General features: G+C 33.5%; 1 protein-coding gene across 8 annotated transcripts in view; it reads left to right on the top strand.

Annotated features, from left to right (window-relative positions):
* NEK1 (NIMA related kinase 1) overlaps nt 1-18,047 on the top strand; it is a 152,125-nt gene that overhangs the window by 104,318 nt on the left and 29,760 nt on the right. For 7 of the 8 annotated variants that reach the window (XM_031941991.1, XM_031941987.1, XM_031941993.1 and 4 more), the window contains 5 exons: nt 857-1,021; nt 4,954-5,019; nt 5,104-5,326; nt 10,108-10,260; nt 11,615-11,809. In XM_031941991.1, coding sequence (XP_031797851.1) covers nt 857-1,021; nt 4,954-5,019; nt 5,104-5,326; nt 10,108-10,260; nt 11,615-11,809 — 802 coding nt within the window. The remainder of the gene's footprint in view (nt 1-856; nt 1,022-4,953; nt 5,020-5,103; nt 5,327-10,107; nt 10,261-11,614; nt 11,810-18,047) is intronic. The other variant, XM_031941992.1, reaches the window with a different exon arrangement.

Below are 18,047 nucleotides of genomic sequence, written 5' to 3'. Positions count from 1 at the left end.
ACAAATCTGTTCTACTTTTATTTCTATCTTGTCCTTCTGATAGTTTCATCTCTGATGATTTTTTGTAAGAGCATTTGAATGAAAACAAGAAAATCTGTAGTAGAAACTACATAATCTTGAAAATGATAGATCATTTTATAAGATATCTGTGATGAAAGGCAAGATATGCCCACACACTGTACATACAGCTGTTTGGTCCACAGCAAATAACTTAATCTTTGTTTGCCTCAATTTCCTTATCTGAAAAATGGGGATAATAATTGCACCTGCCTCTCAGAGGCTAAAGTAAGATGATAATTGTGCACAGCATTTGACATATAAAATGCTGTATAAGTGTTAGGTATAATTGTTATAATTAGTTGTGCTGTTTATAGACTTGAATTTTAGGATAAAAGAGATATCTGAAGGCACCAAATTATTTAGTGAATTTGAATTTGTAGCCCAGCCCCTGAAAGTGTCATTCTTTTTCTTTATAACAATTGATATTTCCATTTTTAGATGCTATTTGATATCTATTGGAGAATATGCTCAAAACTGCAAATAAATTCATTTTAAAGAGTATGATTAATAGAATGATTTTTATATTTTGTAAACTTACTGATTTGAAACAAAAGAAAAATTAATATTAGATTAATTGGAAGTCAATGATCTTTTCATTGCTTTTTTTTGTAATAAAAAATAAGATATTACACAATTTGATAAAAATTATCCAATGTATGTTGTTATCCATGAACCCTTAATCAAAATCTAATCTACCAAGTTGACAAATGTGTTTTTTCATATGCTTTTTTCATCTACACATTTGAATTTTTATCTATAAACCTTTTTTGTTTGTTTGTTTGGGGTTTTTTTACAGTTAGAAGCTAAAGGCATAAAAATGATTAATGTGCCTTCCAATGAGAGAGCAGCACCTGGTCACTCCCAGGAACAGCATGAATCAGGCAGCCCTTCTTCCCAGTTACAGGTGAAGAATAATATGCCAGTTATCTCCATTACATCAGCTTTGAAAGAAGTGGGTGTGGTAAGTTTTTTGAAATTTTTAACTAAGGAAAGAAATAGGTTGGATGAAAATGATATTTCCAGAAACAAATTTTTAAGTAAGCCAATTGTCAGTTTCTGATATAAATGATGTAAATATCTCATGAAAGGGAAGATACATCCACACATGGAAAGTTCTTTAAGAAAAACAAATTGTTTCTTCATAAGAATGTCGAAATTTTTTTTTGATTGAGAATTTGCACGCCAGAGCCCCCCTGAACTCTTTTAAGTGAGACTTTTCATAAATGTCCTTTATTTTTAGTGAATCTTTTCTCTTTTCTTCCTTTAATGGAATAATACCCTAGGGCTTTGGAGGAGGGGGGCAGAGAGGGGAAAGAGTCCTCTACTTTATTTAAACTCTGTTTAGCTCCTCACCTTGTCTCATAGATTCTCACACTTCAAAAACACAGGACTGGCTCCTTCTTCATAATACTTCTCTATCCTCCTCAATTGCCTGTGTTCTCCCTCAGTTACTCCCTTGTATTTATTTATATCTACTCATTTTGTATTAAATGATCACTAAGCTTCAGGCACTATGCTAAGTGTTCAAAATACAGAAAGAGACAAAAACATGGTCCCTGCCTTAAATGAGTTTATATTCTAACAGAAGAGAACATGCAAACAGCTATCTACACACAAAATACAAATAATGTAAAATGGAGGTAGTCACAGAGGGAAGGCACAAAAAGAGGTGAGTTGGAAGTAGGGTGATATAGGTGCAGAAAAGACCTTTTGCACAAGGTGGGACTTGAGGGGAGCCAGAAGATAGAGGTGAGAAGGGAGAGATAAGTAAGGGGGACAGCCAGGGAAAAGGTATGTTGTCAGAAAACAGAATGTCATGTTTGAGGAACAAGCAAGAAAGCCAATGTCATTGGCTTATGAATGTGAGAAGGGGAGAAATATCTAGGGGAGGGATCATTGCAAAATCCTTTAAAAGACAAATAGGATTTTAAAATAGATCCCCCTGATGTCGCAGCAGAGCAGGTCCTGCAGCTGGAAGAAACTTGAAGCAGGAATACCGTCCCTCAAGTTACCTCAGTGGTCCAGGTACTGGATGAGGGGGCCCTGCATCAGGATGTATGTCTGTATTGTCTCTGGTTTTAGAATATTAGCTCCTTAGAATAAGGGATTGATTCATATTTTTGTTTGTATTCCCAGCATATGATTCAGTGACTGGCACAAGTAGGAATTTTATAAACTTATCAGTTGTTGTATCCTTTAGTTATGCCGTTGTTAACCTAAGCTACCTGAAGGGTGGAGCAAGATCATATTTGCATTTCTATATCCCCAGTTCCCAGCATAACAGTGCTTAATAAAAACTTTTTGATTGATTGATTTCAGTAATTATCATTTTTATTTATATAGCTAATGATACTGTAATGATAGGTAGATAGGTAGTGCAGTCCTAGGACTAACGTCAAGAAGACTTGAGTTCAAATATGGACTCAAACTAATAAAACCTGTGACCTTATAGTAACCCCTGTCTACCTCAGTTTCCTACTGTAATAACAACATCTACCTCATAGTGGTGTTGTGAGAATTGAGAGTGATAAAATTTGCAAAACATTTAGTACAGTAACTGGCATATGATAGGCACTTACTAAATGCTTATTCCTTTTCCCTTTCATAATGAAATTCCAATGTAATTAAAGCTCATTTCATTTTAATTTGCTTCATTAATACTGATTGGTCTGATTTTTTAATTGTCCATATCAATATTTCAATGTAAATACAAAAATATAATCATATAAACTAGAAATAAGATAAAAGCTAAACTTAGAAATTTTGGGTTTTGTCCCATTCAACATCTGTCTACATTTGTATGATATTATTGTTTGTTTTTAATATTTAAAATTTTTTGTTTTAAATGGTTTTTACTGTCATTTGTGGATATACCCTTTTTGTATATTTCCAAACTTATCACCCCTCAGAATTGAACCTTCCACTGTTGTTAAAGTTAAGCAAAAACAGCCAATACTGTGACCATATCTAATAATGTGAAATTTTCAGCCCCTTTAATTCTCTACATTATAAACCAAGAAGAGAAGTACCATTATTAGTTCCCAGGGATCAAGGTTGATTATTACAGTTACTCTGAACTTACCTTTTTTTTTTAATGATTCTTTCATTTGTGTTGCTTTGTCATTATGTAATTCTTCTAATCCTTTGTTATTTTATTCTGTCATTAACTTCTTATAAGCCAAAAATGAGACTGACAAATAAATGTGGACTGAGCCAAAACTTTATATTGATACTAGTCTAGCAGTATAGGATGATAGTTGAAAAAAAAAATCCTAATTTTAATAAAGAGAAAAGTATGTGCTATCAAAAGAGTTTAAGTCTTAAAAATAAATGTGAAATAATTTATAGCCTATTCTCCTGAAACTATTTTTACCAAATTAAATTTACTTCCCCCCTTGCCAGCATCATTGTCATTTGGGTCTTTTATTCGTCAGAATCTAAATTCTCATTTTCCATGTTTGCTTTTGTTTTTGAAACAGAAAGCAGTCTTCCCTACTCATGACTGTATGATAATATAGGATAGAGAAAATATCAATAAATTCAAATACTGTTTAATAAAACCTCATTTCCAACTTACTGTTAAGTCACTTCACCTACTAATCTTTAATGTGAAGAGTAAATTAAATTGTATTTATTTCATTTCATTGTCTGTTCTCTGGTGGACTTGATAGTAAGGATTCTTTAATTTTTTAAATTTATCTCCAGTGCTTAGCACATTTCCTGATACATAATACATGGTTGTTGATTGATTGATCAATCTATGATAGTTGATAAGTGATAGGACACATCAATGTTTTTCTCGGGTATTTCAGTGATTTGTATATTCTCTCTATATATGTTGCCTGTTGATATATAGTCAATAACCTGGTTGACTATGCAAATGTAAAGTTTTTAGTCATTTAATGAGAATTTCATATAAGAAGCAATTGCTTCTCTAGTAACTTTTTGCTCTTTAATATCTTAGTTTTTTCTTCTAAAATTTCTTTTGCATCTACAACACTGTTTATTCCAAACTTTAGATGGTACGTAGACATATATACCATCTAGCTGGTCATCTCTGGTTCTTAGAGACTGCTAATTGCTGGCTACTCTTACTGGATAAAATACTCTTTGTTTCAATTACTTCTAATCCTGCTAAACTATTTCCCCAAGTGGTACAAAATTTGAAATAATACTTGTTGCCTAATAATTTTGCTTTCTGTATTGACATTAGTAAATATTTCTTTGAAAACTTTCTGATTCTAGAAGCTTTTGTTTCATATCTTTTTGCACTAACTACTTTTTCTAGATTTTCTTATAAACTCTCTAAAGGCTCAGATTACTGTGAATAGGTTAATCAAAAGAAAGATTGCCTATTTGCTATCTTCCAAACAACTCAGTTCTCACTTTCCATGTTTGCTTTTGTTTTTGAAGTAAAAAACAATTTCCCCAATTCACAACTTATATGATAATATTGGACAGAGAAAATATCAATAAATTCAAAACTCATTTTTGACTTATGTTTAGTCACTTCATCTACTAAATCTTTAATGATACTTGTTTTAATAGAGAAACTTGAACTATGTTCATTTCATTTCGTTGTCCTTTCTCTGGTGGAGTTGAAATGACCCTTTCCCCTTTCCCTCCTCCTCCCTAAAAGAGATGCTGGTTACCAAAAATTTAGATAATACACGTATTTGATCAAATAAGTGAGAATTGGCATGTGGGCTGATATTAAGCTTATTATTTGATTGACTTTGAGATTTTTAAAAAATATTTAAAAGAATTCAAATTTTGCTGAAATGAGGGATTATAGAGAGATTCATACTGAAGGGAATCAAATAAAAAGAATTAACAGTCTTTAAGGAAGAATTTTTTCTGATAATCTCATCTTGAATCTTTCTGATTTTAAAGGTTGGAAGTTTAATTGGCATTCACGAAACTTCTGAAGAAATTAAAGCAACTGATAATGCTCTTTCAGTAAGTAAAATTTTTTAGCTTTTTCTTGACCCTTTCTTTTAGTTTATATAAATATTTCAAAATATAAGACTATTACTATTGCAGAATAAACGAGAGATACTGCGTAGACTAAATCAAAATCTCAAGGCTTACAAAGAGGAAGAAGAAAAGATACAAACCCCTGAAATTTATAAAATAACTATGAATGAAGATATTAAGGATCATCAGGAAGAAAAATCTGTAACGTCAGAGCGTAAGAAATGGGAGGCAGGAAGTCAACTGGAAATTCCTCTAGCCAAGTTAAGCATGGAAGAGACCTTTCCTACAGGTGAGAATAATTACAAAAATGTTGAAAATCCATCTCATTTTCAAAGCAAAGCAATTACTTTATATTATTTATGTTAAATGATACAAAGGGAAATATGCATTTATTGAAATAAAAAGCAAATGGTAGTCTTGATTAATGTGTTATAAGGAACCAAATCAAGGAAATGAAATTATCTTTTTCTGTTTTTAATTTATTATTTTTCCCCAATTGGATGTAAAAACAATTTTTAAAACTCATTTAAAAAATTCTTGAGTTCCAATCTCTCCCTTCTTCTTTTCCCTTCCACCTCAAATTAAGAATTCAAGTAATTTGAACCAACAGTTTGGTAAAGATTATTTATGTACAGAGATACAAAACCCTTTTTCCATGTTATTCATATTGCAAAAGAAAACATAGCCCCCTAAACACACACACACACACACACACACACACACACACACACACACACACACACGAAAAATAAAGAAAAAGTGTGCTTCAACCTACATTCAGTTCTTTCTCTGGAGAGAACATTTTACCATAGATCCTTCAGAATTGCCTTTATCATAAAGGCAAGAATAAATCATTCACAGTTTATCGTCATACAACATTGCTGTTATTGTGTACACTGTTCTCTTAGTTCTGCTCACTTTATATCAGTCTTTCCAGATTAAAAAAGCTGCTATAAATATTTTTGTATCTATAGATCATTTTTTTCCTACCTTCCTCCTTTCCTCCCTCCCTACTTCCCTTCCTTCCTCCCTCCCTCTCTTTTTCCTTCCCTCCCTCTCTCCCTTCCTTTCTTCCTTCCCTCCCTACTTCCCTCCCTCCCTCCCTTCCTTCCCTCTTTAGCAGTCCAAGTAATGGGATTACTTAGTCAAAGGTTATAGATGGTTTTTGTAGCCCTTTGGTCCATATTGCTCTCCACTTCACCAACAGAACATTGGTGTCTCAGTTTTTCAATTAGCCACTCCAACGTTTACCATTTTCCTTCTCTGTTATATTAGCCAATCTGATAGGTGTAGGATGGAATCTCAAAATTGTTTTAATTTGCATTTTTCTAATCAATAGTGATTGAGTGTTTTTTCCTATGACTTTAGATAGCTTTAATTACTTTGTCTGAAAATTGCCTGTTCAGAATTTCTGACCATTTATCATTCTGACCAATCAAATTTTTTTTTCTGATTTCAGCCTCCCCCCAATCCACCCTCCCTTCTGTCAGCACCCATCTTCTTCTCATTTCCTTTCCCCCCTGCTTTTTCTGTATGGTAAGATAGATTTCTATATCCCAATGAGTGTGTATATTATTCTCACAAATGCAATGTGAATCAGGTTCATGCCCTATCCTCTCCCACCTGCCCTATTTTCCTTTCCATTGTAAAATCCCTTTTGTACTTCTTATGTCCATTAATTACCCCATTCTGCCTCTTCCTTCCTTGTTCTCCCAATGCATTCTTCTTTCTCATGTCTTAATTTTTTAGACAATTATCCCAACATATTCAGCTCACACCCTTCCATTCATATCCTCCCTTCCTCCCTCTCTCTCTCTCTCTCTCTCTCTCTCCATACACACACACACTTTTTAACTGCCCTAATAATGAGAAAGTTTTTGGGAGTTACAAGTATCATTTTCCCAAGTAGAAATGTAAACAGCTTAATTTTGTTGAATCCTTAATGATTTTTCTTTCTTGTGTATCTGTTTATGCTTCTCTAGAGTCTTGTATTTAAAAGTCAGATTTTCTATTCAGTTCTGGTCTTTTTATCAAGAATACTTGCAAGTCCTCTATTTTATTGAATGTCTGTCTATTTTTAATTTCACCTGACAGCTTGTACTCAGTTTTTTTTGGTTATAATCCTAGTTCTTTTCCCCTTCAGAATATCATATTCTCAGCCCTCCAATTCTTTAATGTAGAAACTGCTAGATTTTGTGTTATCCTGACTGGCTCCCCAGTATTTTAATGGTTTCTTTTTGGCTGCTTGAAATATTTTCTTCTTGATCTGAGAGCTTTGGAATTTGACTACAGTATTTCTGAGAGTTTTTGTTTTGGGACTTCTTTTAACTTGTGTTTGGTGGATTCTTTCAGTTTTTAATTTACTCTCTAGTTCTAGAATATCAGGGAAGTTTTCCTTGATAATTTCTTGAAAGATGATGTCTAGGCTCTTTTTTTTGATCATGACTTTCAGGTCATGATCAAAAATTACTTCTAGTAATTCTTATATTCTCTCCTAGATCTGTTCCAAGTCAGTTGTTTTTCCATTTAGATATTTCATATTTTTTCTTTTTTCTTTTTTTTTTCTTGATGCCTCATAAAGTCATTAGCTTCCACTTGTCTGATTTTTATTTTTAAGGAATTATTTTCTTTAGTCAACTTTTATACTTTTTTTTCCCCCCAATTTGGTCAGTTCCACTTTAGAAGGAGGTCTTCTCTTCAGTGAATTTTTATATATCTTTTTCCATTTGGCCAATTCTGCCTTTCAAGGCATTCTCTTCGGTGATTTTTTTTTTCCTCTGTTATCGTTTGGCCTGTTCTCTTACTCAACCTAACATGGTATTTTCTTCAGTATTTTCTTATACCTCCATTACCAAACTGTTGACTTTTTTCATGATTTTCTTACATCACTCATTTTTCTTCCCAATTTTTCCTCTTCCTCTCTTGATTTTTAAAATCTTTTTCAAGATCTTCCAGGGTCTTTCATTCATATTTCTCCTTTGAGATTTTAGATGCAGAAATTTTGACTTTGTGTTCTTCTTCCGAGTGTATTTTGATCTTCCCTGTCACCAAAGTACCTTCTCTAGTCAGGACTGTTTTCTGCTGTTTGCTCATTTCCCAACTTATGTTAAACTGGGACTCTTGCTCCAAAGTGGAGGAAGCACTTTCCCAAACTTCAGGGTTTTTGTACAGTTGTTTCATAGCTAATTCTGGGGACTTATAACGTTTTGGTTCTTCCAAAGTGGTATGATCTAAGAACAAGCCACTCCACTGGTCTGTGCTTTGGCCTGTGAGCATCTACAAGCACTCTCTTCCATCATGGAACTATGAGCAGAGTCCCAGTTCCCCTGTGGCTGCAAGTTTTCATGTTCTAGTAGATAAGGCAACAGTCTCTCCCGTGTTGCTAGCAGAGAGATCTCTGTAATCTCCTTCTGACCAGTCTTCTGACCCTCTTTTTATTTCTGGGCTGAGGGATCCAGAAACTGCCGCTGCCATCACTGTTCTCATTGCCCTCATGATCACTATTGCTTTTTCCAGGGCATGACTTGGATAGAACTGAGCTCCAGCATGACAGACCTTTCCTGTAGACCTTCTAAGTTGTCTCGGGCTGGAAAATTGTTTTACCCTGTCCTTTTGTGAGCTCTGCTACTCCAGAATTTATTTTGGAGTATTATTTAAAGATGTTTGGAAGGGTTTGGGGGAGAGCTCAGGGGAGCTGCTGCCTCCTGGACATGCCCTGAGAAAATTCTTAAGGGGGCGGGGGAATTAAATTATTTATTTACTAAAATTAAACTTTTAAAAATTGAATACTTAAATTATAGTCTTTCTTTTGATTAGCCTACTCACAGAAACCTGAGCCACTAGAGTTTATAAGGAATTCCAGAAAAAGTAGTTAGTACAAAAAAGATATAAAAGCAAATGTTTCTGGAATCAGAAAATTTTCAGAGTAGAAATTAAGAAATATTTACTAATGTCACTACAGAAAGAAAAACTATTTGGCAACAAATATTCAAATTTTGTATAATGTACAAATACAATTATACAATACAAGAATGTATTCTTGGATCTACTACTTTGGTATAACAAAAAGTAGAGACTGGATTCATAAGTGTAGGGAGGTCCTGGGAGAAAATTCCTTCTCTTAAAGCAGATGGTCCCCAGCTCTGCAACTGAGAAAGGTGGTGACCTGTTGGAGGAGATAGTATGGGATAGTTATCACTTGAACAGGTAGGAGTGTTAGCTTTGTAAGGAGTAAAACTACTTAAATCATGTGAGACAGAGGTGAAGGAAGAAGTAGTGGCAGAAGATCCCTGAGTGATAAGAATAAGGAAGAGGAGAGAAGCAGCAGCTCATGATGAACGTCCTTTTTTTTTTTTTTTTTTTTTTTTTTTTTTTTTTTTTTTTTTTTTTTTTTTTTTTTTTGGTAAAGTATGATAACATTGCTCTCAGATGAGGGAATGATAGGAGAGAAGTAATTAAAAGCCTTAGAAATTTGCACTGAAAAGTTCAGTGACTTGTTTCAGACTACAATCATCTGTGAGATTTGGATCCGAGAATTCCTGACTCCATGATCAGACTTCCATGAAAGCAGACTGGCATTCCTTCATTCCTGAGATGGTCTCTGGTTTTTTGTTTTTTGTTTTTGTTAAATTTTTGCTTAAAAATTCATCATTTTGTGACCAATCTAATAGTTGACGTTGTTAACTTTTCTTAGCTTAGTTTTGCATGCAACATTACATATCTGTCATTGAGATCATACTTTAGTCATATCAAACATTTATTAAGTAACTGTTCTATGCTAGATTTTGTGCTAAGTACTAGGCAAATGAAACTTTTTTCTTTAATTGAAGATTTTTCTTTGTTTTCCATCTCCCAACCAACAGATCTCTGTCTTCCAACCTTGCTAATCACTTTTTAAAAACAGCTCTAAATGCACAATATTATATGAACACTAAAAGTAGATTTTTTTTTAATTAAGTTTCTGGCTTATAGTCAACCATGCAAATGGTATGCTAATCTCATGTTGTAGTAATTTCATAGTGACCATTTTGTAATACTCACTCAATTTCCCTACTTCTTTTGTTCTTGTAGAACTTACACTGGGACATGTTATTAAATTAGATATTGAAGGGTCTCCAAGAAGAACCTGGGGGAAAAGCTCAACAGATTCTGTGCTTAAGATTCTTGGAGAAGCTGAACTCCAACTTCAGACACAATGTTTGGATGAGATAATGCTTAAAAATGGTAAAGTAGAACTAAATATTTTTAAATAAATGTTTTAATATTGGTAAGAACACAAATATGAATAAGACATTGTATCATTTATTTTAAAAGGCTTTTAATAAGACAGTTGTCTCTTCAGGTGATAAATGTAACCTGATTGTGATTTTATCTTAACCTAGGGGATTAAATACATTTGCTTTGAGAATATATCTGTGATCCAGTAAGAGGAAATGAAAAACAAAAGCAAGTCTGAAAAGTCATGTCATAGGGTAGAATTTGTTGGCAAAACAAGGTGGTTGGTTTTTGTTTTGTTTTGTTTTAATTAAATAAGATAGTGTCCTCTGCTAGTGATTTGGATTGTAGGTTTATTACTAAGTTGGTGGGAGTATAACAGATAATATCTAAGAAACATGGTTTATTGAGTTTTTCAAGATGCATTTGTAAAAGTACAATAATTCTGGTTTGTAGTCAGGATGACCTAAATTCCGATTCTGCCTCTGACATTTAGCTCAACACAGTGCATGACCGTGGGCAACTCACTTTACCTCTCTAAGCCTGCTAACAGGCTGTTCGCCCAAAAGAGTCTTTGTTAAAACCAGGATCCTCTTTGCAATGCTTGAATAATTTTCATGTAACTCATTTTATTAGGAAAAATTGATTTATTTATCCTAAAAATATAGAATATATTAGAAAAGCTAAAACCCATGTAAATTTTTAGAAAAAGAACTCTACATTATCCATTATTTGAAATGAAAGCATAGCAAAATAATTTCTCACGTGTGTGTGTAATAATTTATTTCGTTATTTCCCAATTATATTTAAAAAGATTTTTAACATTCATTTTTTTAAAATATTGAGTTCTCTATCAATTAGATTTTCTTCCTTTGCTTTTAGCCTACCCTATAACTGAAGGCATACAAAGTTTTCCTTAATATTAGTGAAGCATTTCTTTTATGGTGTTCAAACCTCAGGGCAAATTCTGAACACAAATCTGATTACATTCCATAATTTGTTATAAGAAACTAAGATATTACTGGATCTTGTTTTTCAGAATATTTTAGATGAGGGCGAAAAGCATGCTTTTCTTCTCTACATTCTAACATCTGCCTTAACTATTTTGTGCAGTTCAAGTGCAGTTGATGATATTTCTACAAATCAACCACTTCACTAAGAATTCTGCAACCTGGAACTTATGAAGTATTACCCTTAAGTGTAGCCAGGATTGCTTATTATTAGCAGCACCTTTTAAAAATTGTTTTTCACATATCATTAGAAATAAAATTCTAGGCTTTTGGAAAGCTTATTATCATTTTTTCTTTTCTTTTTCTTTTTCTTTTTTTTTTTTTTTTGCGGGGGTGGGTATTTGCTTTCACAGAATCTTCTGAAGAAAAAAATCACAAAACCTTAGTTATAGATGAAAAAGAAGCACAATTTGTTCCTGTTCATGTAGATCCTTCACCTGTCATTGATAAGGATGATAATAAAGCTTCTGAAGAGCCAGAACTTAAGGAAGCAGATGAATTTTTACAGGTGGCATTAAAACCAGTTGTGATGGAAGAAAAATTGGATGGTATGGTTCCTGTTGTTTTTTTGTTTTTGATCTGTATCTGTCAGTGAATGAACCAGCATTTGTTAAGCACTTTCCTAAGCCTTAGAAATGCAAATGTAAATAAAAACAGTCCCTTCTCTCAAGGAGCTTAAATTCTAATAAGGGAAGGTAGCTCATAAAAGGAAGCTAAAAGGAGGATGGGAAGGAGGAAGATAATCGCCTTGTCCTAAGAAAGATCCAGAATGTCACTGGAGAGTCATGAAACATGTTTGGCCTAGGCTCCCTTCTTAAATGGATCTTCAGGAGGAACCATCCATTTGGAGGGATAGGTCAGAGGGGCAGAGGGTCTTTCCAGTAAGGAAACTCCCGCTACTAATGCAGATTAGAGTGAGGTATAGTCTTAGAAAGTTATCTGGTGCCCTTAGAGTTTAAGAGCCTTGTCTAGGGTCACTCAATCAGTGCCTATCAGAGCTGGGACTTGAACTTAGGACTTCCTGATTTTCTAGCTTCTATATCACACTCCCTTTCCTAGGTGCTAAAAATCCTAACTGAACTAAGATTTGATTTAAAGAAAAAGTTCCATATTCAGGAAAAAAATAGTTGAAATTCTACACAAGTAAAGAAATTTTAAGTTTTGGTTCCCAAAATAACTTGTTCTGTTCTGTGGTGTTTTGGATTTGAATAGAACTAGAATTTTTTCCTTTACAATCTCTATGAACTTGTGGTTGCATTTATGGCCAACACTTATGTTCCAACATGCAGCTGGAACTATAACCTTCAATTGCTGAATTCTAGCCTTTGCAGAATTTCCAACCACAGTATTTTATGATCTTCTTTTTATTGGCTTTTGATTTGTTTGAATAAGGTGATTATAAAATAAAGACAAGACTTTCAAATTTAGATATTTTTTACTTTTCTGAAATGTGCATCTCTGCAAAGATACTTGGCTGGATAAATATAGACAATGAAATATTGTCTACATCAAGCTACAGCATTATAATTCCTTAAACAAGACTTCATGGGTTAAATCATAGAAACTTACTTCTTTTACTATAATAAAATAGGTCAGTTTTTTTTTTTTTTTTTTTTTACATAAATGCTATTTTGATTCAAGAATGGAATTTTATATTCATAGCAGGCAAACTTTCCATTTGCTGATAATATCCTTGGTCATATTAAAAGAAGCCTATCTTTCCTGGTGTTTAGAAACAACCCAACCAGCAGCATAGTTTACTTAGTTCTCATCATTCATTTGTTTATTCTGTGAACATTGATCAGGTCCTGGTATGTGCATGTTATTATTTTGACCTAAAGTTCTTTAAAGCTATCTCTTTACTTTTTTATGGCTATCTTTTTTCTTTTCAGACTTCATTCCAGAAGTACATATAATTTCAGATTTTTAAGTTTCTTCATTATCTTGCATTTCTATACTTTTGTTAGACTCCCATGACTGCATATAAAAATAACAATATTACAAACAGACACTTGGTAAATATTTGAGAGAATTCCAAATCCCTTGCATTGCGAGGTAAATCATTTCTGACCAGCTTGTCAAAGAAGACTCTTTGGAGGAAGTGACATTTGGGTTTAGCTTTAGAGGGTGGGTAAGAATTTAATATATCAGGGGCAGTTAGGTGGCGCAGTAGATAGAGCACCAGCCCTGAAATGTGATCTCAGACACTTTATACTTCCTAACTGTGTGACCTTGGGCAAGTCACTTACCTCCAATTGCCTCCCCCCCAAAATAATGATTTTAATACATCAAAGGAGAACATTCAAAGTGTAGGGCTTTCCAAAATAAAATGTGTAATTTATTGTTTTACCTTCAAACATAATATTGTAGTAGAAAGGGACCATGTCAATTAATGGGATGGCAAGGTTGGAAAAGTAACATGTAAAAGAGAAAGTAAAGAAATAAATATTGCAAGTATCAAGGACATTTATATCTGTAGCTTCAAAACATAATGCGTGGGAGCAGCTAGATGGCAGAGTAGATAGAGCACTGGCCCTGGAGTCAGGAGGACATGAGTTCAAATCTAGCACTAAACACTTAACATTTCCTTGCTGTGCAGTGACTGTTGGTGGAGTTGTAAACTGATCCAACCAATCTGAAAAAGCAATTTGGAATTCTGCCAAAGGGCTACAAAACTGCATATCCTTTAATCCAGCAGTACCATTATTGGGTCTGTATCTCAAAGAAATCATAAAAAGAGGAAAGGACTCATATGTGCAAAAAATAATTTATAATAGCTCTTTTTGTGGTAGCAAGGAATTGGAATATGAAGGGATGCCCATCAGTTGGGGAATGACTGAATAAGTTGTAGTATGTGAATGTAATGGAATATTATTGTTCTATAAGAAATGATAAGTAGCTGAATTTCACAAAAACTATGTGAACTGATGCTGAGGAAAATGAGCAGAACAAGAATATTGCACACAGAAACATCAAGATTGTGTCCTATGCAAGATTATGTGATTATCAACTATGATAGACTTAGCTCTTCTTAGCAATACAGTGGTCCAAGACAATTCCAGGAGACTTGTGGAAAATGCCATCTGCATCCAGAGGAAAAACTATGCATACTGAATGTAGATCAAAGTATATTATTTTCACTTTTGTTTTTTTCTTTTTTGTTGGCTTTCCTTTTTGTTTTGACTTTTCTTTCATAGCATGGCTCATATGGAAATATGTTTAAAATGATTGTACATATATAACATATCAGATTGCTTGCTGTCTTGGGGGAAAGGGAGGGAAAGTAGGGAGAAAGGAAAAAATTGGAACTTAAAATCTTTAGAAAAATGGGGGGAAATTAATGCCTGGACAAGGTTTTAAGAAAGGAAATACCTTATTGACAAGAAGCAATTACTAATAGCACTTGGATGGGCTGGAGATTAAAAGAGAATAGTTCTAAGCAACTTTATAAGTTTTAATATCTCAGCTGTGAGGAGTAAAGGAAGTAGTGAAGTTTGATCATTTAAAAAAGGGCCTATAATGTCCAAATATAGTAGTTAAGTCAACAAAGATGTCAAAAATTAGTGTAACTTATTTCTTTAAGGAAAACCTGTTAAACTCTTTGGAATCTATTTACTTCACAGAATTCCAAAATTTGAGAGTTGGAAGGAACATAATATTAGCATTTCTGGCTACTGTGTCACCGTATATTGAGTTAAGAACAGTTTCTGTTTCTCTGGGCCTCCTGAATTGCAGAATTGATTTTATTTTTAATACAGATGTAAGACTAAGTACTAACCTTACTGAATTTCATCTTAACAGAATTAGATTATCAAGATCTATCTGAATACTGACTTTATTATTTGTTTAATTCTTAACTACCCTTCCCAGCCTTGTGATCTGAAAATTTTATGAGAATATCATCTCTTCCTTTATCTTAGTCATTGAAGTATGAAATGTTGAACATCACAGGATCAAGAATAGATCTCTGGATACTGTACTGGAGATCTCTTGCCACCATATTGAACTATTAACAACTATTCTTTGAATCCAGCCAACTAGTTCTGAATCTGATTTTATTATTGTCTCCTTATCAGTCAACTGTCATTTATTGAGCATTAATTTTGTGTCAAGCACTTGACACAGTAAAGTAAGTAACACAAGTAAAAGGAAAACCATGTTGTTAAGAATCTTATATTCTAAAAAGGAGAGACAATACATAAAAGGAAGCTGCAAAGTGGGAGTAGGGGGGGAATGTGATGGAGGAAGTACTGCTTGCATTCTTGAGAGGAATGAAACATGACTGTTCTGAGCCTCCTCTTTAAATAGAAATTCTGGGAGGAGGCATCAAGTTAGGAGAGGCCACAGGGACATCAACTAATTCCAGTGTGTTTAATATGTGTTTTTTCCACAAGAATAATAACAGCCAGTTCCTCTCATCCACTAGGTTAATAATCCTGTCCAAAGAGGAAGTGAGATTAGTATGACATGACCTGTTCTTGATAATACCAGTCAAGCTCACTGGCCAGAAGTTTGCAGATGTATTCCTTTTTGGAAAGTCAAGACATATGTATGCCCTTCTCCAGTCACATTGTACCTTTCTGGTTTCTGTGATCATTCATATAATACTGTCAGTGACTTAGAAGTTATATCAAGTTTTTTTATAAGTCATTTGAATCAGGTGACATGAATTCCTATCTCATTTTTCTTAGCTTCCAACTTCCCAGTAGCCATTTTTTGTTGTCAGTTATAGTGCAAAGATCATTTTCCTTTGCAAAAAAAAAATATTAGAATCAAATATTTCTGTCTTTTCTGTTATCACTTATCATTATCCCATATACTACTTGAAAAAAATTTTATCTTTTTTTTAAATCTTTTCTCCCAATGTAGTTCAAACAAATAAAAAGCACAGTTACCCTCACCTTCCTTTGCTAGTTCCACATCATTCTGAGCTTTTAGCATTCTTTACTCATGAATGCCATGCTTTTGTATTTGTCCTATTACTTGTCCTTGGTTCTAACTTCTTTGCATATATTTTTTAAAACTCTAAGTTGGTAAACTCCACATGGATCCACATTCATCTCTTCAGAAAAAAGTTCATTTTTCTTTTATTGGAATTGATTCTCTTTGTGTCTTAGGAATTTTATTCTTGAAGTGTTTTACATCTTTCTTGGTAAGACTTTGCATGTAACATTTTATTCCATGATCCTATCTATCTTTCCTCTGAATTTTTAAAATCTGATTTCATCAAATCTCAGTTGCATGTCAGACTTTGCCAAGGTTTCTTCTAGTCTTTCTTTGTCACACACTTCAGGATGGAGAATTATCACTTCCCTCCAAAATTCCCATTGTTTCTTCACAAGTTCCTTTCTATTAATAATAAGAGAGAGAGATTTTATCTTAAAGATTTTCTCTTTGTTCTATGCCTTTTGAAGTGTATAAAATTATTACTACAAATAAAGAAGTTAAATAACTGCTCTCCTTTTGTCAGAGAAAGATCTCGAGCAGATATTGGATAATTGAAATCCCTAAATCTACTTTCATTGCCATGTTGTGCTTTTGTGTCCAATGTAAGTGTTTCACAAACTCTTTTTCTATTTCCCCTTTCTGTCCATGTATTATGATAAAATCATTTCTATTTCTTCCTCCTTTGATCTCCTACATGCTTTTTATCATTGTTCACCTCTCTGGTTTTTGGACTTTCTCTCATCAATATATCTTCTTGATATACAAAAGTACCACCTTCTTCCCTTTTTCTGTTCCTATTTGTTTTGAATAAAGTATTCCCATTTAACACCATTATTCAGTCATATATTTCATCCCATCAAGTTTCAATCACATATTTGTGGCCAAATTTGATTCTTTTCATTAGGCCCACTAATTTTTCTTGTTTGTCACCTAAATTTAAGCATTTGAGGATATAGGTTTTATTACTGGCTCCTTTCTTGGATTTTGTTCCCTATGAATTTACAAGTTTTTTTTTTTAATTGCTATTATTTCTTCGTACCTAATCTCTGTAGTATCTAAATTGGGAAATGAATATAAACAATCTTCTCCTTCCTCCATTCTTTTTAATTCAAAGCTTTTTTTTTTTTAATTAAATTTTTGAAACAACTGACAAATGCAATTTTACCATCTTTGTTCTCCCATATTGTCTCTACAGCCAAGAATCTTTCAGAATACTTACATAGTAAATCGATCTAGACATCCAAGTCCCAGTTCAGTACATGTAACCAATGGTATATTTACCCAAGACTTTATAATCTTTGACAGTATTTTGTAGGTCTCTTTTAGAGGTGTCATTTGTACCCAGGTGAATCAACATAACTTTGCCATTTATTTTGAGAAGTCTTAAGAGATTCTCTTGTTATGTCTTGGTTAAATGTCCAAGAAATAAAGCAGATTTTGCTTTTGTTATTTGATCAGTCAGTGAATAAAGTATGTTCTAGGTGCCAGACACTATGCCAAACTTCTTAGGGTGCAAAAAGAGACAAAAGACAGTCCTTTCATTCAAAGAGCTCCCAGTCTGGTGACTGCAAGCTTCACAGGCAAATACATACAAACTACATCAAGGATAAATAGGAATTAATAAACACAAAATTGAAGAGGGGTTGTAAAAGGCTTCCTATAGAAGATAAAAGTTTTCATTGGAACTTAAAGGAAGTCAGGGATGAGGGAAAGGACCATTCCAGGTATGGGAGACAGCCAGTACCGAGAAAGGGAAGATCTTGTTCATGGAAAAAAAGGCCAGCTTTACTGTGTAAGGAATAAAAGACTAGAAAGGATGGGAGTGGGGAAGATTATGAA

Source organism: Sarcophilus harrisii, chromosome 6 (genome assembly GCF_902635505.1).
Source record: "Sarcophilus harrisii chromosome 6, mSarHar1.11, whole genome shotgun sequence".
NCBI lineage: Eukaryota > Metazoa > Chordata > Mammalia > Dasyuromorphia > Dasyuridae > Sarcophilus > Sarcophilus harrisii.
This window is presented reverse-complemented; position numbering and strand designations above follow the sequence as displayed.